Below are 20,503 nucleotides of genomic sequence, written 5' to 3'. Positions count from 1 at the left end.
GACCTTTCCTAGCCCTGCTTACAACTGGCAGCATCATCAGGACTTGTGACCCACTTGCATGAATACAGATGCCCAAACATCACATCCCTGGCAAGAGAATAACAGCATATAAAACACCCCTGGCTGCTGCTCCCATCCAGCAGCACACCAGGCAGGTGGACATGGATGTGCCAAGCCAAGTGCACAGCACGTTCCACCAGGTGACTGCAAGCCCAAGAGCAAAGGTTTCACAGCAGAATCAGGCAGCAGCTGGTTCTGCACAGCACTGTCCCCCAGCCCAGCTTTCCCAGAGGAACAGGAGAGGTGAGCACTGCCCAGCTCCTGCTGATGCCACCACAGCTGTTTGTGCAGGGAAATTCCCGCTGAGGGTGGGAATGGCCACTCAACCAAACACCAGGATTCCTACACAGGACTGAACAGGTTCCCTAAGGCAGCAGAGAGCTCCTGCCACACCCTGCACCTTCCCTCTGCCCTGAGGCCAGTGGCACAGGCAGGACAAGGCAACTTTGCCAGTGCTTCCAACAAGGAGGAGAAAGCAGCCTTGCAAACACCCTCTGCCCAGTCCTGCTGGTCACCCCAGGAAAGAAACACGGACAAAAACCAGGCAGAGCTGAAGTGGCCTGAACTGGACAGAGCAGCAGCTTGGGCTCGTGCCAAAAAGCACATCTGATGTGCTCAAGAGAGGGAGAAGGGGATTCAAAGGGGTGAGTAATGTGACAAGAGGTAGAAAGAACCTCAGGGGGGAGAGTGGGAGGGGAAGCAGTGGCAGGAGCAGGGCAGCAGCTCCCCACACTCAGCTGCAGGGAGCTGAAGCTGAGGCAGAGCCTCCAGCACTCAGGAGTGCTCCCAGCTCAGCTGCAGCACTCCCAGGGGAGCTGGCCTCACTCTCCTGCTGCACTCCAGAGGCTGTGCTGGCTCCCTGCCCTCACAGGGGAAGGATGAGAGCCTCGGGAAGGACAGCAACCAGCAGGGCTGGTCTGAGCAAGGCACAGACCTGTGCTAGCAGAGCCTGACACTCACCTGCTCCTCACTGTGACCTCTCTGAGCACAAGGGCTGTCACAGCCTGGCTCAAGATTTACACCTGTGGGACACAATTCCAGGCAGGCTCACACGTGGCTGATTGGAAAGCAAGGACAGAAAGTCCTCCCAGGCTGGGAGATGCATTTTGCTCTCAAGTCTGTCCCATCAAACCAGGCTTCCTCTGAACACTGAGGGCAGAAGAGAATTTGGGAGGGGGCATCTTGGGTAGGAAATGCTGACAAGGAGATGGGCACATCATCTTTGGACGACTCTGGGCCTCCCCAGAAGAGCAGAGCTCAACACATTCGGGATTTAGGTGAGGTCAGACAGCTCTGGTCAGCAGCTGCTTTGCAGAAGACAGACCTGGTATGCTACCAAGGAAAATTCTGCCACCCAGACTTGCAGCTCCAGGAACTTGTAACTTGGCTTTTGGTACAGCTGTCTGATGCTTTTAAAAGTGCTCAGTAAATAAGGCAATATGAAAGTGATCCAGACCACTACTGATGCCTGAGGAAGTTCTGTGGAGCAGAGAAGCTGACTGAAATCACACTGTGAAAATACTTCATAACATCTCTAAAATTAGCATGAGCTCAAGGCATGGGATATAAGGACAGAACTGGAACACTACATTCCCATCTACACTGCAAGACAGACTGCATATAAATCAGATCTGAGCCTCAACTTATTCACTGTAGGCACCATCTACCCTAGGACAAGGATTTCCAAAAGAGCTGAGAACTTCTTCCACCAGACCAATGGAAACAGCACCAGCAGGAACATACCATGGTCAAGGTGTTAATGACCTTAATTTGTTATTAAAAAATAAAGAGTCCTTGTGGTACTTCTCAGTCAAAAAAAAAAAAAAAAAACCTTTAAATATCTGTGACTGCACATGTGTGACTACAAATGCCTATTTGTAACATAGAAAAGATGTGATGCACTTCAATTGAGCAACACATTTTTGTGCCTCTGAGCTGGCCTAGGCTCTCTACTTTGCCAAAAACAGACTGAAGCAAAGAATGATTTCCACCAAAACCACAAAGCACACTGCCAACGTACACAGGGGCCCTTGGGACAGACACCAGGGGACACAGGGGACAGAGCATTGTTAAGTCAGTTTCTCTTACCTTTAACTTCAGTAAAATAACAAAAACAATTCATATCAACCGCAAGGAAATACTCATCAGATTCCACAAGCCTTTGAGACACGATTTTTTCAGATGCAAGCAATATCCAATAGATGTTTCCCCACTGTAAAGAACCAGCTTTTTTTATTTTGCAATTGCACCTGGTTGAAGTGATTGTACAGCATCCAGCGAGGGGCCAGGAGTCAAGGATGGGAAATCCAGGCCAACAAGAAGCTGCTCCATGGGTTCACACTGACTTGTCCTTTCCATGCTGTGGCAGTCACCACCACAAATTGGGAGGTTCCTCAGCCACTCTGCTTTTAAACAAGGTAATTTCATCCAAGTGCCTCATGGGGACATCTCTGATGACCTCTGTCAAGTCCTCGTGAAGCAGAGGGAAAATGACGACGTTTAATGCAGGGCGCTCTGCCTGGAAACTAAATCAGACACAGGTGATTAGCCAAGGAAAAATACCAGTTCTGCAGTGCAAGGGAAGGGGATGGCCTGGGCATCCATCATGCAGGATGGGGGCAAGGAAGGAGGAGGCAGGAGGGGCAGCTGGAGCTCCAGGTCTCCCACTCTTCCCTCTCTGTGTCAGCAGGGAGCTCAGCCTGGGTTTGCACCCCTCTGCAGTGAGTCTGCCAAGCTGCCACAAGCCCAAATTGCACCTGAAATCGGGAGGGAGGAAGAAGTTTTTAAAAAATTAATAAAAAATAAATTAAGACAGGTAGTTATTCTGAGAGGATCAGAGATCCCAAGAGCTCTGCCCAAGCTGGGCAAGGTGCTCAGCGGTAACAATTTACACCACCTGCAAACCAGAGGCAAGTTGCAGAGCCATTAGGAAAATCAGGCCAGAGCAACGTCAGGCATTCCCTCGGGGCTGAGCCTGGGATTATCACTTCAGGCTGGGTTGTTCTGCATGCAGAGCCTACACTCTGCAATTAGAGCACAGGCAAGTTTAGAAAGCTCAGATGTGCAGATAAGCATTGAAGTGTGCTCGCACTCACACACTGCAGCCTTCTTTTCAATCCGGGCTGCAGAGCAAAGGAAGAGATTTGCACAAGGTAAAGCCATTAAACAATGCAGAAAGAACCGTACAGAAAAAGCCCAAGTGCCCACCAGCAAGTACTTCACATGACAGCAACCTGTGAGGAAGAGAAATGGTGTTATTCAGTGCAGTGTAACAAGAGTTCAGTCTTTTAAAGCTGGGGGGTAAAACTGTAAAATAATTACCCTTAAGAGTTACACCTTAAAATGAAAAAGATCAGTGACTCTTAGTCCTGTGCCACCAAGGGGTTTCCTCTGAAGGGGGTGACAAGGACCAGTTCATTATCACTCACGAGGAGGCAGAGTCACTCCAGTCCCTGGAGGCTGAACCCAGCCGTGCTGGGCACAAAGAGAAGCTCTCTCTCCACAAACTTAGACAGGTGTGTGCCTGGAAGATTCCCAGCTCATCTCTAGCTCTGAAATGGCCAGATTTCTGTCAAACACTGAGTAAAGGTTGGAGATCCAGCTGCTGGAAACAGACATGAAAATCCCAGGTAAAAATGCAGCCAGCTGAAGAAAGCATCACGAGAGACTGGCATTTCCTGGGAGACACAAAGGACATTCCCATCCACAAACGATCTGGAGTAGAGCTGCCAAAAACACAGCAGAGAAACTTCCATTCCCAGGCTGGCTGCTCACCCTTGGTGGGTTGAATTAATTTGCCTGAACCTAAGTAGCTGCAGGAATAAGAATTTCCAGCAACAGAACTACCTGGGGCAATTTTCTATCTCTCTGCATCACAGACCTGCCCTTCATGCCTCATGCCTAAGGGCTGGCAGAAAAGGACACGGCTCCCTGAGCAGATCTGGGGACTTGTGTCAGAGCTGTGCAGCTTCTTACTTCCACAGCACTGCCCTCAAGAAATCAACCAGCAAATAACTGCTGATCTGGGAGGCAGCTGGTAAAGTCTGCAGTGAAATCACATAAAATACAGCCAAATGTCTCTTTGATAGTCCCTGCTCTGCCTCAGCTCTTCGTGTTTCTTATCCACCACCACAGTCCTGCAGAGAAAATCATGTTAATGGACCAAGTTTACTGAAGTCCAGCAAAGGAAGAAACTGCCATCTCCCCAAAGGAAAGAAACTGCTTCCTTCTCTGTATACAGACTCTCCCAAATTGGACCTGAGTGCTGCCTTCTCACCATGTATAAAATTGTAGTTTATAAGCAGCCTTTACATGTAGCTATAAAAACAAGAACCCAGACAAGTTTACATGATGAACTGCCACCGAGACAAGTGAAAAAACCCCAACGCAGTTAAGTGTCCCTCCTAAAGAGGCTGGGTTTATACCAGGGGTTTGAACTTGATCTTAAAATAAGAGAAAAAAAGGAAAGCTTTGTGATTTTCTCCCCCCCCTCAACAGGAAACTGTACGTTACTGCAAACCTTGTAAATTCCATACCCCAGCAAGTTGACGCCGGAGAATTCTTTCCATGTACAATTTGCGTGATTTAAGGAAAAAAAAAAAATCAAATGCACATGGTTCACTATTATTCTCAGCTAAATGTGCGTGCAAAGCCTCTCCTTTAACTGCCTGTTAAAAAACACCCCGATTTTAACGAGCAGCTGTCATAATGTTAAACTGGGATTAGCAGTTCCCAAAAGCAGCTCCCTCTGCAATCCACGCTCCTTTAGTCCTCCCCCGGAAGGCAATTCCTTTCTTCATCCACCTGCCCAGGTGGGCTAGATTAAGTGAGAGGCACTTAGAGCACTGCTTCGAAAGGCCCCAGGCATGGGGAGGAGATAACAAGAAGGGGAAGAGAGTGAGTTAATGAGTTGCAGAACAGCTCCTGTAATCTTCTTGAGGGTTCTTTCCTCATTCCACACCTGGATGGACTTCAAACTCCATCCACCTCTGCAAACGCAGGGCTTGTAAAATTAAAACCCGAAGGACAGAGAAGGATGTTGACCCAGGGAGACAAAAGAGCTGCAGTTTCAGACATGAAGCCCTGGGTTTTTTTTTTGGTTTGGGTTCTTTTTTTTTTTTCAAGGGAAAAAAGCCAAGGATATGCTTGCCTGCTCTCTCCTACAAAACCTCCAGACTAAACTCATCATGATTAATTAAATGAAAGCAAGTTTTCTAGGCAACTGACTAGCAGCCCCTTCAAAACAGATCCTTTAATCAGAAACAACCACTGGGATAACAAAGAAAACACCTCCCTCCTCTTCCCCCCCCCACCATGCACATTTTCCAGCATAACCTCTGGTCCAGCAGAATCAACACCAAACCAACCACCACCCAGCAGGAATTTCCACAAGAGCTGGGAAGCAAATGATGCAGCATACCCTGTGTCACAAATCCCTCCTGGCATCAGCATCTCTCTGCTCTTAGCTCTTGAACTGGTTTGTGTGTGGATGAAAGGGTTAACGATGCTTTGCTATTTGTCTCCAGGATTCTCCCAGAACAGGTGTGGACTGGACTCAGTAAGGTTATTTTCAAGTGAACAGCTTGGTAAATAGCCTAACACCACACTCTCAATTACCTCCAACCACTGTGGCAGGATCCAATATGTAGGTCAGGGACAAAGTCAAAAAGAAAGAGAAAAAGTCTAAAGCAAGGCTGCACTTTGATCAGATTTCCTCGATTTTAGCAAGACAAAAGAGACCCTCCCAGGAATGCAGCTATCTCCTGGCAAACACTGACATGCCTCTCCTGAGAGGACAGTGAGTCCCCAGGAGATCCCACCTGCTGATAGATCCAAAGGGTGGCCCAAAGCCACGGGGAATGTCCCCAGCCAGCCTGGAAAAGATGGATCACACCACCCCCTGCAACCCTCTGCACCACAGACCCTGGATGTGACAGCTCTCTGCATCGGGGGCTGCTCAAACCTCCTTCACTTACAAGGAAAGGATAAGGCAGCATTTGGGGCTGAAGAATGTTCTTCCCTTTGAGATCTCCACAGAATCCCAAGGAAAGTCCTAAGCCAAATGAGACATTTCAGCACATCCCACTTCCCAGAGGCTGGCAAGCAAGGAGGGATAATTAAACACTGCCAACAAAAGCAGCACACAGCAGCTGAGGTGAGGAAATACAGAGTATCAGGAATGGATCAAGGGCAGCTCTCTGACCTCCACAAACCAAGCTGAGCTTATGGAAAAAGAAGCTCCAGAGAAGGAGAGGAAGGAAGGAAATGAGGAGTTTGATTTGGGGGAACAGAGCAGATGTGGACTCTGGTTGGCACAACTGTCACAAATGCAAACCAGTCTCTGCTGCAGTCACACACCTTCTCCCCTCTCTGTTCTGACCTTCCCCACAGGCTGGTGAGATGTTTTTGGAGAGCCACAAGTTTCTCAAGAGCAGAAGTCTCAGACCAACTCACTTTCTGCCCTGTATGCAGCTTTCTCACCTACATGCACAAAGCCCTGTTAATCCCCTGCCAGGCACAGCCTGTTTTTACTGGAAGACTTGCTCACACCTCCAAGTTCAAGCGTGGCATCTGTCTTGAAAGCTTCAGCCAGCACACCTGAGCCAGCCTGGAAACTCCCTTCCTGCAGCATGGCACGGTGGAATGGAGGAAGTGCCAGGGCAAGCTGCAGCAGCTGGCAGCAGCCTGACCCAACACACACACTCACACTTTCCTCATCTTCCAGCGAAGGCCAGGCAAACACTCCAGATTTGTTCCACTGGCCGTGCCCTGACCTCGGTACCAAGGAGGTGAAAATCTCTCCCTGCACACAGGGACTGCCAAAGAATTCTGCAGGAGCATCTTCCAAAGAAGATTTGGCCTCACCAAAGAAACTGTAGGTGGGATTCTCCCAGCCCCTTCTCCTGGGAGCAGGGAGAACCTTTGGCTCCCACTCAACCCCCAGAAGCCTCTCACAGGCGTCCAAACCCTCCCCACACTGACTCTAAAGCAGATCCATTCTCCAGTGCCTTTCTCCCTTCCAGCATGCCAGTGCTAAGCAAACTTTATTTCCAAACCTCAGAAATGGACTTGAAAAGTTCCCAAGGAAAGATGTTCAGATTCCTCTGGCTGCTCTTAACTCCACACAATGAGATATTTTTGCTATAAAGCGTTTTCCTCTAGGGGTATCTTCCATCCCTTCATGTCTATGGAGACAAACCAACATTCTCCCAGAGCTGCTGATTTTTCCACACTGAAGTCCCATCACTGCAGTCTCCAACCTGAGACCAAGGGGTGTAGATGGGACTCTGGAAATCACTCACACACATCACTGCCAACTCTCCCATTATCCTCAGTGCAGCTTCTTCATTTGCCACTGTGCTGAGCCACAGGGAAGGAGCAATAACACATCAGACTCATCCCGAGCCGAGGCAAATTACATCTCTCTGCTGTGGTTTCCCTGTAAGGCATGAATGGCACTCTGCTGCTTCTCCTGTGAGCTGAGGTTTGTATCAAACACGCCTGCAGACTGAGGTTCCCGTGTTATTTTGCCAGCTGAACTCTGCATCACTCAAATGTGACCGGACAATTAGAGGGGGAGGGAGTAAGAGCCCAAAGAGCGATGCCAGAGCGCCCAGGACACGTCCTAGGGGAGTGCTCTGCCAGAGCAAGCTGAAAGTTATTTCCTAATCTCTTCCACAAATTAAAAAGCTACTGCAATAACTGCTCAATTAGATTTATTTTACTATGGAAATGCTTTAAAGCTGCAGTTAATGCTTCCGTTCAGCCTTTTACACCCTCATGAAGAGAAAGCACGACAGTGCTATTCCAATATTAACTCTCAGCCAAGAGAGAGAGGACAATCCTTGAAAGTTATTTCATGCACAAACCAATCTGCCCGCTGAGAAAGGTTTCAGAACTGAATTCCTTTCAAAACACATGAGCTGGCAGTCAGAACGAGGCATTTGGGTCAGCCACAGGAATGCATTTAAAGAAGGGGGTTTGTGAGTACCCCCAAAAGAAGATAAATTAATATGGCAAACTGGGGATGGTCCCACAAGCCCTGCTGGCTTGTAAAGTATTTAAACCCACCCATAAACAACATCCCTGGTAGAAGCAAAGGCGTCTGGGCCACACCTCATGCATTCAACCTTCGCCAAGCCCGCCAAGGAATCCTTGGGCAACGCAATCTGACAAGGATGCAGTTTGTTATTCAGTCTGTGACAGAATGATTCAGGGGTTTCCAAGAGCAGGAAATGAAACAGACAATGAAAGCTTGAGCAGGATGCTAATGATTCACTACACCAGCCTGGTGATACATTAAGTCCTCTGCAATCCCACTTGTGCAGGGCTGGAGCCCTCAGCACGCTGGGGCTGGCAGGGTGGGATCAGCAGCTCTGGGACCAGGAAAGCCAGCAGCAGACAGGGCCTTCCTCAAGGTCAGAAGGAAGAGAAGGTGCTCAAGGGATGCAAAACCAGCTTGAAAATCTTGAATAAGCCCAAGGTGCTCCCAGCAGCTTTGTGCAGTGGCTGCAGGACTGCAGCAGTCGGGTGGGCAGCACAGGATCGGCTGAATTCAAAAATCATCTTGTAATCACTCACTGCCCCTAGAGCCCCCTCCAACCCCTCTAAGAGTAAAAGGAATCCCCAAAAGGGATTTTATGTGCCTGAGACCACAATGAGAATCCAGGTGAGCAGAAGGCTGCAGGGATATCCGGGGCAAGGGGGAATACTGAGCCCTGAGGTGAGCAAAAACTCATCTGTGATAACTCAGCCCTGTGCTAAGTGCCAGGAGAGGAACTGGCTCACTCAGCACTTCCCAATACTCCATTTCAGCCCTCTGCTCCCACCTGGAAGCCCTGTCTCTGCAACTGATTCCCAGGAGGCTGCTTCATCCCCTCAGCAAGCTCACAGCCACACAGGGCCACTGGAATCAGCAGTTTAAGAAAAAGGGAAGATCCAGCCAAGAGTTTCACACTAAAAAAAGACAATAATAAGCACGGGGAAATTTAGGTAATGCTACAGAAGATTGAACAAGAAGATCTAATTTAGGCTGAAAGCTCTTCCTAGAAAGTGGCAGGAATCTTATAATGAAAGTCACTTCAAACCAAGCAGTGCTCATACCTGACACAGGCTGGGTAAGTTTGTGCTTCTCTTCCTCTGAGTCTGGATCCCCAGAACAGTGAAATTGTCCTAAATGAGAAAAATTCTCTGCACTTCCCAGCACCCAAGAGTGACCTGAGTCACAGAATCACAGAATTGTTTAGGGTGGAAAAGCCCCCTAAGACCAAGCCCAACCATTCCCCAGCACTACCATGGCCACCACTGAACCCAACCCAGGTGCCACATCCTCATGGCTTTTAAGTCCCTCCAGGGATGGAGATTCCACCACTGCCCTGGGCAGATTTTGCCAGGGCTTGAGAATCCTTTTGGTGAAGAAATTGTCCCTAGTATCCAACCTGAACCTTCCCTGGCACATCTTGAGACCATTTCCTCTTGTCCTGTCCCTCACTCCTGACAGCAGAGCCTGACATCCCCCTGGCTGCACCTCCTGCCAGGGAGTTATGGAAAGACAGAAAAAAACCAAAAAATACTGTGTGTTTTGGGGTGCTCATCCAGCATCCCAAAACACACCACAGCTGCACCACAGTTTTTCCCTTGGATTCATTTCTATAAATCACAGCTCACCTCTACACCTTGACACTTTCCCCCTTCTTTATGAAGAATCCCTAATGACGCCGTGTTCTCTGAGGTTTTTTTGTTTTGCTTTGGGGTTTTTTAAAATTTGTTTGTTTGTTTTTATTTTATTGTAGCTTTCTTGATCTTTTTTCAAGGTGTTTTTCCAAGGACTTTTCACTGGCTTGTATTGTCTGGTGTTGTAGAGTCCTTGAAATCACTACAATGACAGGAGCTATCTAAACACTTCAGCTAAAACCGACAAAATTCTAAAGGCACACAGTGGAAAATAAAAATCTGTCCTTGAAGCCAAGGGGATATTTGCTGAAGCATTTCCCATCCCCTCTTCCAGCCTGTTTTCTGATGGCAAGGAAAGCACCAGGAAAGCAACTTCTCCTGCACAATTGTGAAGTGCCTGCTCACCCCGTGTAGCTGTGCAAGCCTGAAGTCATCCAAATTCCTTGCCCGCAGGATTTTTGGGGCAGAGACACACCGGCATATAAATACGATTATTTAGCATGCAGCCCGCTGGTAAATGGTGGGACCTTCCGTGGGTCACAGCTCCATCTACTGACTCTTCCACAAAATAACACTGTGGAAAAGATGGGGAAAGCTCCTGGAAGGCTCAGTCCCTTGGAACTGCCTTTGGACACGCGGGTCTGTGCAGGAATTTAGAGACAATCCCAGCACGGCAGCTCAGCCCAAAATGGCAAAGCAAATTTACCTTTTCTGCAAAGAAGTCTTGGCACAGCAGCAAGTCTGGGGTCACACCTGAACCTCCAACCACAGGGCTTCAAATTGTGGTGTTTTAGTGTTTGTGGAATTCACACTGCAGTGGTTTGAACAGAAGAGTTGTTTAAACAGGGATAACACGTGCTTGGAGCTGAGCACTGCAGCAAAGTTTGGGTCCGAGCACAAAATGGAAAACATTGTGTTCATTGGATCTGAAGTGTGGCAGCAGCTGAGCACCATGTGATGGGGGGAAAAAAAAAATGTCAATTTACACAGAACCTGAGACTAGACCCACGTCACATGTGAAACCTGAGCAAGATCAGGGCAGTGGATCTGGGTCACTCGAACCACATCTCCCACTGCAACCACTACTCCCTTCTTATGTGCAGAGCATCTCCCTGAACCATAAAGGAGCTCCCCCCTCCCATCCACACTGAAGGAAAAAGAATAAAGAAAAACACTGCAATGATTTATCTGCCCAGAGGGAAACAATCTTTACAGTCTTCTCTACAGCTCAGAGGAGACCTTGCCCTTGCAAGCCTCCTGTTTGCTGATGAGGCTCCAGATGAGCCCTGCTCTGCTCATTGTGTTTCATTGCAAAAGAGCCAGAACTGAATCAGAGGCTTTTAATGACTCAAATACACGAATTAGTTTGTCCCAAATAGCAGCAAACTTCAAGCAGAAGCTGCTCACCAAAAGCTGGACACCACAGGGTCTGGTTCAAAGCTGTCACAAGAATCAGAGACATGAGAACAACCTCTCTTTTCAGGCCAGTGGAACAGAAATATATAACACTAACCTCCTTTTACAGCAAAAAGGGACAGTTTGAGAAGCAGCTCAGGCTTTAAGCCACTGCTGTGATGCAGCAGATTTAATTCCCCAGCTCCCATCACCACACCCTGTATATTCACCATCTTCCAGAACAATTCCACAGCTGAAACCAGTCTGTTCTCCCCAGAGAGGTTCTGTTACCCAACCCTCCTGTGCACCCACACCTGAAAAAGGACTGCCCTGCACTATACTCATTTTCAAGCCCTCTCAGCTCTACCTCCTGCAGCAAACTCCTGATACACAGCCAGCCTTGGGTCCTTCCCATTCCCACTCACATTTTTTCTCTGTTTTAGAGTCATTGGGAGAATGTGAACCACTTTGGCTCCATTTTGCTGTTCAAAACTATCTCTCATCCTAAACAACACCATCACCACAGCCCTAAAACAGGAACTCTGACCCTCAGTAGGACCTGAAGAACATGGATCAATTGCCCCAGCTCAAGAAAGGGAGCAAACAAAGGCTCGAGGTCCCTCCTCTCACCCACTCCCCTTGTTTCACACACAGCATCCACACACATTCCAAACAAATGGAAAACAACAAGCATAAATCCCCTTGTTTCATTCTGGCACAAGGATAGATAACTTCCAACTTGCTGCCTGGTGTAAAACTTGGATTCAAGAGACACCAGCTGCACACTCTTAGAGAAGCCATGCTGTGTGAATTGCAGCCATGCCCACAGGTTTAAGCTCACACACAGATTTTACTGCACATCCCTCTGCCTTGGAGGAGCAGGCAAAATGCAGTCAAGAGCAAGTCAATTCCTGAGCCCATCCCAAGGCACATTTGTGCAAGGATGAGAATGGAATTGCTGGAGAAGCCACGTGGTTAAAGGCTGGCTGATGGCTCATGGAAGACTCCAGGCTTTGCTTACACATCATTTTCTGTATTTCGTTTCTTCCATTTGATTACTAGAGACAGTTGCATGAGAACAGGATCTTTGTTGCTTAGGAGAGCATCTGCTCCCACTGCTTATCCTCCTCCTGAAGTCATAATCTTACATGACATCAAAATCGTTTCCAGAGCCACCAATTACAATGTCACAGAGGATTATGACTTCAGGTGTAGAATTTGCAGAAGGAGCAGATGCTCTCTTCAGCAAAAAAAAAAAAAAACCCAAAACCCAACCTTCAAAAAACCCTCTTTTCATACAAGTGTCTCTATTAATAAAACACAAAAGAAGAAAATAAGCTTGACAGCCAGAACTGTAGCTAAATATAAAAATAGTTTTTAACATTTCCACCAGGCATCAGCTGCTCTTTAGAAAGTTCCCAGGGTTTAGATCATAAAGAGGTAGAGAATGTAGTGAGAATCAGTCCATGACAGAGAAAAAGAGGGAGAAAAGACTGCAGAGTGGTGTATTTCTGCTCAGTAAGTGGACATTAAAATTTTGGGCAGTAAATGGACATTTTGGTGTATTTCTGCCCAGTAAGTGGACATTAAAATTTTGGGCAGTAAGTGGACATTTTGGTGTATTTCTGCTCAGTAAGTGGACATTACAACTTTGGGCAGTGCCACAGAAGGGAGGGAAAATAAAAAACGGGAACTGCAGATTTCTGGTTCTTTCCAAGGATCCTCAAAGCACAACTGAAACCAATCCAGCAATGTTTTTACAGATATGAAGCCCTGTGTAAAACAAACTCAAGGAATCCTTGTCACATCACAAGGAATTGACTCAGATGTTTCCAACAATCCCCATCCCAGAAGGACACAGAGGCTTTCAGAAGCAGCAGCAACCTCAGGAGCACTTTGGTAGGGAGCTAATAGAGTCCCAGCCTGCTCTGGATTTGATCCACGGAAAGAAGCCAAGTGAAATAAGTTAGTTTGAAGCTGGAGGAAGGCTGGGGGGGAGGAGCACCCTTTAGGATGCACTAATAACGCCGTGTGATTTGAAATTTTTATTAGAGCTTAGCAGGGCACAGCAACAGTAGGTGACAAAGAGAACAGGCTGAAGGTGGGGAAATAGCCTCATAGGAAAAAAAAAAAAAAAAAAGATAATAATGGAAAGTCTGCTGCATGGGAAATATTTTGTAAGATGACTGCCATTATTAGAAGATTTCCAAATGCCAAGCGTAATTAAAAGCTCTCTTTTCAAATGCAGTTCACGGCTCACACACAAACGTTTCCCACCACGTGAGCCTCAGAACGCTGCAAGGGGCCAAGCAAAATGCATTTAGGAACTGCCAAACGTGCAAAGGCAGTTTGTACCGATTCTCCCCCCCCCCTCCAGCACCCTCCGAAGAAAAAACCCTTCACAACAACCCTTTAAAGGCTTTGAATTGCGCTGCCAGGGGATTATCAGTAAGTGACATTTACAAGTGATTAGAGGACAGAGAATTATCTTAGTCACTTGTGGGAAAGGAGGAAAGCTTCAAGGTCAAATCTCTCAGTACTTAAATGTCGGCAGATGTTTTGTTTACACAAAAAGTGTCATTTGATTTATGATGGAGCTTTGCATCCCGAACTTCAACTCCGGCCAGCAGAACTGCAGAGAACATGGGTGGGAATGGAATCAAGAATTCATACAATACCTTCAAACATTTCACCGATTCACTCTTATTAAAGTAAGAGGCTGGTTTATGTGCCAAACAGTTACACATTACCTATTAGCTCCTCGGAACAAGATCTCCAAGCCTTGGCAAGCCGGAGAACGGAGATAAATCTCCACCAGCTCCAGGAACCCCACATCCACCCTTTTCCGCACTCACCTCCGGACAATGGACTGCTGGAGGTTCCTGCAAACGGTGAGAGACTCTCCCATGAACATGTGGCACATGATGACCTCGAGGCAGCTGGCCATGAATGACATCACTGCGTCAGACTGCAGAGTCCCGCTCCGGGAGACGATGCAAAGGCGCTGGAGAGAGGAGCAGTGACTCAGTGCCTGGAAGAACTGCGCGCCCGCACAGAAGTAGGGCTGTTCCAGCCTGCGGGAATAAACAAAAACAACTCAATGGGCAATTCATGCCTGGGATGCTCTCAGACAAGAGGGAAAGACGCGGCACATTCATGGGGGGCTGGCAAATGGAGCGAGGAGTGCCTCCAGCCCTGAAGGACAAGGGCACAAAAGGGCAGGAAAGCCCCAAATGCAGAATTCTGGCGCCCACGGGGAGTGACCCTGGAGTAACCCTGGTTTTGCGAGTTTCCCACTAAGAACGGTGGGTAAGACAAGCAAAAGATCCATTCTGGTCTTAAAAGCACAGCCTGGCTTCTGTACCTGACACCCACCAAGCAGGTGGTGTGGATTTAGGGACCTTCTGCTCCAGAGTACAAACACTGCCCAAACTGGTCATATCTTCAGCTTCCTGCCATGAAAAACACACAGAGCACACAGGCTGATGAAGAACTGGGGCCAGCAGAGTGACCACAACCAGCCCTGGCAAAGGATCAGAGCTGCTGCTCTCACCCAGGAAGAACAACCATCATCAACCCAACCTTTACCTTAAACACCTGGCTCAGGGAAGAGAGACAGGATCCTCTATCACAGTGATCCAGGAGGACAATAAAACGACCCAGTGAAGCCATACCTGGCCAACAAAGGGTCTGTGTTTTACCCAGCAGAATAAGTGGGTAAAACTCCCTCACAGAAGCCACTCTGAACCTGTCTGAGGTCTGTGCCACCAGGACAGTTCACCTGCTCAGTGCAGATTTACCACCAGGCTTCAGAGCACTTGGGAATCTCAGTCATTGGGTCAGGAAAGCCCAGAGCTGCAGGAAGGTTAATCCATGAGGTGATAACAAGCTGCCAGCCCGGCCTGATCTGGGTAATCTCTGCACAGGCTTTGTAGTGTGCAGGGGTATCTCAGCAACCTAATCTTGTTAATTGATAAATTCTGCTTCAGTCTCAGCTTACAACTGCTGTCAGGTGGCACCGCCTGAAGAGATCCTAACAGCATATCTACGCTTTGGGTAATAAATTAAAATTCATATCGAGAGAACGGGCAGCCTCTTCAATTTTTCAGCATCATTACTGGGGCACTGTAAATGTAGGACAAAAAGCAGGGAATCTCCAGGATCCAGGTTTCCAGGTGAACCTCTGGGAGGCACCAGCCACACCTGCAGTGCCGCCCTGCCCTCGCTAGATGGCAATGTTGCTTTGGAATAGCCCCTTAAACGCGTTCCTGAGCCTGGAAAACTGGGAAGGGAAAAAGGGTGGAAACAGCAGGGAATCGGTCAAATCAAAAGGAAACTACGTTATCAGAGGAAGTGCTAATTTCTTAAACCATCTTAAGCCAATATAAAACCTTAGACGTTACTCAGGGAAGAAGAGTGACAGCTTGCACCCAATGCAGCACAAGGAGAGCCCTGTTGCAGCCTTCATTCCAGGCTCTGTGCTGCCTCCCATCTCCATCACTCCTGGCCTCCATTTCAAAGCCTCAGGAAGCCACAGGGCCCAGGATGAGCAAAGCAGCACTGCACACCCCAAGTTCCTTCCCCAGCCCTCAGTTCCTCCATGGCTATTTACTCTCCTCAAGGTTAAGGACACATTCACATAACCCAAGACCTTGAGCAACTGAATTCCCAACAGCTGCCACCCCACGGAGGAGACCAGAACATTCCTCCCCCATTATAAATGGGAAGTGGTGGAAAATGAAAACCCTCCTGAGGTGTTTCAGCCCCCCTGGCTCCCCTCCCTATTGCAGTGGATCAGGGACAGGCACACAAGCACCAGTCTCAGGTGATGAGCAGTAATTTCACACCCAGTAACTGTGACCTTGTCTCAACTGCACAGCACTTTGGAGCTTGGTGAACAAAGGGGGACAATGGGACTGACAGGTTCTGCAGTTTCACTAAAAGAGGCTGATTTTGGAGAAAAAAAAAAGAATAAACCCATCTCCCTAAAGTGATAATGTTTGTGTTCATATGGACACCATCAGTTGCCTTTCACAAGCACATTCTGGCTACCATGAAGCTCCTTTGTGCACTCTTTAGGATCAGACCCTTGGTAGGATCCTTTAAATCCTATCAGGAGAGAAACACCAACAGGACAAACTCTAAATCTGGAATGTTTTCAGTACATTATAAAGAAAACAAATAAAAAAAATAAAGAGGCAAGATTTTCATACAAACCCAAGGCAGACAAATATCTCATTGGGAAACCCAAAGAAAACTCTACATTATCTAGACAGTGTAGGAGTCCCTTCCTTCCTGGAAATTTAAGAGGTGTGCATGTACACAAAGCCAAACAATCAGCAAAGGCACGTAGTATTTAACCAACCCTGACAAGCTGCTAGCTCCCAAATAAGCAGCATGCACTTTTCCTTATCTAAAAGGAAGGCAGTCACAGCACTTTTTGCTCCTAAAACACTGGTTAAAGGGCATATCCTGAGCCCTCAAGGACAACATGCAATGCCTTCCCATTCTCCCCAAGTCAGGAAGGAAAATGCTCAGTTTTCAAGGTATTGCATGTACTCTGGACCGGAACACTTTTAATAGCAGCCACAACAAACCACACATCACATTTCTGGAGATCCACAAACACAAAGGGAGACGTTCAAGGGCAGCTCCCTCACCTGAGATCTCTCAAACACTTGCAGTGTTTCAGCATGTCCATGAGAGCAGACATATAGACCACCTTGCCCATCATGCCCAGGTTGGCCAAGGAAAGAGTCCGCAGGTGCTGGCACTGCAGCCCGATGTTGACGAGCCCAGAGCCCGTGAGGATATTTGGCAGCTGTGCTAAGGTGAGGCTCTGCAGGTAAGTCAATTGGCTAATGGCAGCCACCTCTGAGTCCCCCACGCTCTGTGCCCGGACACAGGGAGGCAGCGAGTTCCGAATCGCTGGCTCGTTGCGGGGCATGGCAGAGGAGAAACTGGACCCAATTATCTCCAAGGTTTCCAAAAATCTGAGGCTTCCCATCAGAGCCCAAAACACCGAGGACTCGATCTTCTGATTTGTCTGGTCCCCTAAGTTCCTTGGATATGTCTGTACCCCAATCCGAACTTTCCTTCCAAATGTTTGGGGCACCAGATTAGGTGTGCTGGGAGGCTTCTCCACGCTTGCACCAACGTCTGTGATGGAGCAAACTGGTAGTGCTAACGAGAGGAGGTGCTTTAGCCTGGACAGGAGCTGGCACAGGTGGTTCCCTATGCTTTCAGAGCTGTGATGATGAGCTGCAGAGAGGTTCAGGTGTCTCAGGTTGCAGCAAGACACTACCAAGCTTTCCAAAATGCTGCTGTCGATGTCATCTTCTGCTTTCCGAAACAAGGACTCCGGGGCCAGGCAGTGAACGCAGCCACTGAGGTTCAAACTGGTCAGGCTTTTAAGATCCTTCCCACCATTAATGACCCTCTGGATCAGATGCCCACCAGATAAGGTGCATCGGCTAAAGCTGAAGTAGAAAGGGTTGTTGAACTTCAAGTGTTGCAGGAGCCCGGAGCCGTTGATCCAGGCTTTGGGCAGTTGTAAAGCATCCAGACGAACATTTCGGGCCATGGAGTCCAGGAGGTTTTTGGTGGCTCCCGTCTCTGCAAAGCTGCCGGGGGCAGAGATGAGGAAGGCGTGGAGGTTCTCAGGTGTCCGATCACTCAGCACTGCCAAGTACAGCCTCACCACCTCCTGATTGACGTAGCCAGGAGCCAGCCTGGCGTAGAAGATGCGGAGGTTCTGGTAATGGGGCACGTTGCTCTCGCCCACCATCAGCTGCCCAGAGAGCATGAACCCCTCCCGCGAGCGGTCGAGGATCTCAAAGTAGAGCAGCAGTTTCTCGAGGCTGGTGCAGCACGGCACGACGCCGTAGGAGGGTGTGTAGAGGGTCTGCTTCAGCTCCGAGACACGGCTGAGGGTGGCTTTGCACTCACTGCTCAGCTGGCTGGCATCAAAGCCCGGGTTCACGTCGATGGCCAGGGAGCGCAGGTGCTGCAGCGAGGAGAGCATCTTGGAGAGGCGCAGCGAGGTGACGTGGCACCCCGACAGGTTCAGCTTCACCAGGTTCTTGCACCGCGTCACGTGGTCAATGGTGGAGCTGGGCAGCCAGTAGCACCCGGCCATGTTCAGCTGGTAGATCTCCTTCCCAATGTCCCTCATCAGCTGCTTCACTTTGTCTTTGTTCACCTGCACCCAAACAAAAGCATGTTCAGTGGGACACATAGCAAAGGTGGGCACTGACTCAGTTTCCCAGCTGGAGGTGGGAGTAAGAGTGGGTGGCACTTGGATTATGCGGCTCATCCAAAGGTTTGGGGATGGCAGCACAGCCTAAGAACTACCACACTGCTGGCAGCTCAGTCTGCCATGCTTTGGACCCTTGGGATTACACTTCCTTTTGCTTCTGCAGTTCTGCATTACAGACTGCTCAGCAGCTGAGTGTGGAAAGGAAAACCACCTCAGTTTTCCACCAGCAAAGCTATTTCAGCAGAACTGGCTATGTGCGGAAATTCAAACTGAAAGAAGAATGTTTCCATTCCTCTTCCTTCAGCTTCCTCTTTTGGAAAAGAGCATAGGGGACTTTCCCCTGCCTGCACTGGCTGATACAGTTCTCATTGAATATATCACCCCTCCTTTCCAAGCTTTATTTTTGTTATAGCCTGCACACAATTTCTGGCTTTGCTGATTGCAAGCTTGACAGCAACATGCACAAGATTTTTTTGCACAACAACACGGAAAACATATTTTGGGAAAATGCTAACTTTAAGGTCATGTCTACTTTCTTTTTAGCTTCCAGAAATATGGAGAAGTTAAGTTTTCACTGACAGTATTTTATATAACTAAGGAAGCGCAGAGCTGTTCTAGCAAAGCATCCTGGAAAATAAATGCTTTTATGAAACAGCTTACTGTGTATTTGATTTCACAGTTCAGGAGCAGTCTATTTATGCATACACATTGGAAAGTTCTACTTCTTGGCATTGTTTTACAGAAGTGAGATTTGTCTTCACAGCTAACAGAAGAAACAAGCTACTCTCCTCACCTTATAGTCCTTCTGAAGCAGCACTGTATGTGTTAGACTCTTGTCAAGGCAAAGTGTTGCAAGTTTCCTGCAGGTTCTCCTGACATTGAGGACCAGGTCTGTGCAAGGGACATAGCTGAGGATGTGCAGAAGGATCTCATCTGAGAATTCCATCAAGTTGACTCCATTGCTTTCCTCTTCACTCTCCTCACTTACGACATCCTGGTGGAAAAGAAAAAGAGGAAAAAAAAAAAAGGAGAATATGGAGGTAGAACAAAACTTCACATGAAATCATGGTACTTTCACTTGATCTTTCACCATTGGTGAACATTTCCATTCATTCTACTTACTTTGCAACTGGAAAGGCGACTGTCCATGATCTTTTCCTAAACATAACACAGCAATCTCTTTCTACATCCTTCCTCCAAGCGCCACCCGTTTCAATAACCTTTAGAGTTACATAACCATGCATACATACATACAGATACGGCTATATTTATCTGTTTACACATACAGACACACACCGACACTGCAGCCCAACATCACCGCCAGCTCTTGTGCCTCTCTCACACCTTAACGGCGAACCCAGAGCCCAAACCGGCACTAACGCCAGGGCAGCTCCTTGATGAGGGCAGCGGGGCTGCTCCGCCTCACAGCCCCCGTGAGACCCCCGCACACACCCGGCGAGGGCGATCCCGGCGCCCTCCGTGCCCCCGAGCCCGCCTCCCGCCCTGAGGGCTCCGGGCTCCCGCAGCCCCGCCGCAGCCGCCGTTACCGGCGCCCCGAGGGGCCGCTGCGGAGGGGAAGAGCGGGGCGAGTTAAGCCCCACAAGCCCCGACTCACCTCTCCGCAGCGCGACATGGCGGCGGCCGCACGGTCCTGCCGCAGCCGCCGCCGCCGCCTAGCCGGGCCCCGCTCGCAGCGGCCGCGTCCCGGGCTCGCTCCCGCCGGCCCGGCTGCCTCACGGCGCTTCCGGCGCGGCCATGACCCGGTTCCGCGGCAGCGCCCGCCCCGCGCCGCCATCTTGAGCGCGGCGCGGCCGCAGCGCGGCGCCATCTTGAGGGCGGCGCCGCCGCCATGGTGGGAGTGGCGGGGCCGTGGAGTCCGAGAGCACCGGGATCGCTCACGGTGGAAACGGCTCCGAGCTCATCGAGTCTGATCTGTCACCGAACACCACCGTGTCAACCAGAGCAGAGCACTGAGTGCCATGTTCAGGCTCTCCTTAAGCACGTCCAGGGATGGTAACTCCACCACCCACCCTGGCACCCCGTTGCAGTATATGACAAACCTTTCTGTGAATAAATGCTTCCTGATGTCCTACCTGACCCTCCTCTGGTACAGTTTAA

General features: G+C 48.9%; 1 protein-coding gene across 2 annotated transcripts; it reads right to left on the bottom strand.

Moving 5' to 3' along the window:
- Positions 1 to 817: 817 nt before the first annotated feature.
- FBXL18 (F-box and leucine rich repeat protein 18) lies at positions 818 to 20,037 on the bottom strand. Of its 2 annotated transcripts, none has more exons than XM_058035514.1 (5): positions 20,001 to 20,037; positions 19,179 to 19,379; positions 16,788 to 18,328; positions 13,983 to 14,201; positions 818 to 2,585 (listed from the first exon to the last, which is right to left on the bottom strand). In XM_058035514.1, the coding sequence occupies exons 1-5, from the start codon at positions 20,016 to 20,018 to the stop codon at positions 2,429 to 2,431; spliced, it is 2,136 nt and encodes a 711-aa protein (XP_057891497.1). In that variant the 5' UTR covers positions 20,019 to 20,037; the 3' UTR covers positions 818 to 2,428. The 2 variants fall into 2 exon arrangements, with proteins under 2 accessions (XP_057891497.1, XP_057891496.1); XM_058035513.1 differs by lacking the exon at positions 20,001 to 20,037 and adding an exon at positions 19,508 to 19,586.
- Positions 20,038 to 20,503: the final 466 nt, after the last annotated feature.

The sequence above is a fragment of the Melospiza georgiana genome, chromosome 16 (assembly GCF_028018845.1).
Source record: "Melospiza georgiana isolate bMelGeo1 chromosome 16, bMelGeo1.pri, whole genome shotgun sequence".
NCBI lineage: Eukaryota > Metazoa > Chordata > Aves > Passeriformes > Passerellidae > Melospiza > Melospiza georgiana.
This window is presented reverse-complemented; position numbering and strand designations above follow the sequence as displayed.

Excerpts from the sequence above, each read along its gene's own strand:
- FBXL18 (XM_058035513.1), bottom strand. The coding sequence starts at position 19,534 with ATGGACAGTCGCCTTTCCAGTTGCAAA. Across the intron at positions 14,202-16,787 it reads AAGTGTTTGAGAGATCTCAG|GCTGGAACAGCCCTACTTCT; the intron begins GTGAGGGAGCTG and ends TTATTCCCGCAG. Across the intron at positions 2,586-13,982 it reads CAGCAGTCCATTGTCCGGAG|TTTCCAGGCAGAGCGCCCTG; the intron begins GTGAGTGCGGAA and ends TGTCTGATTTAG.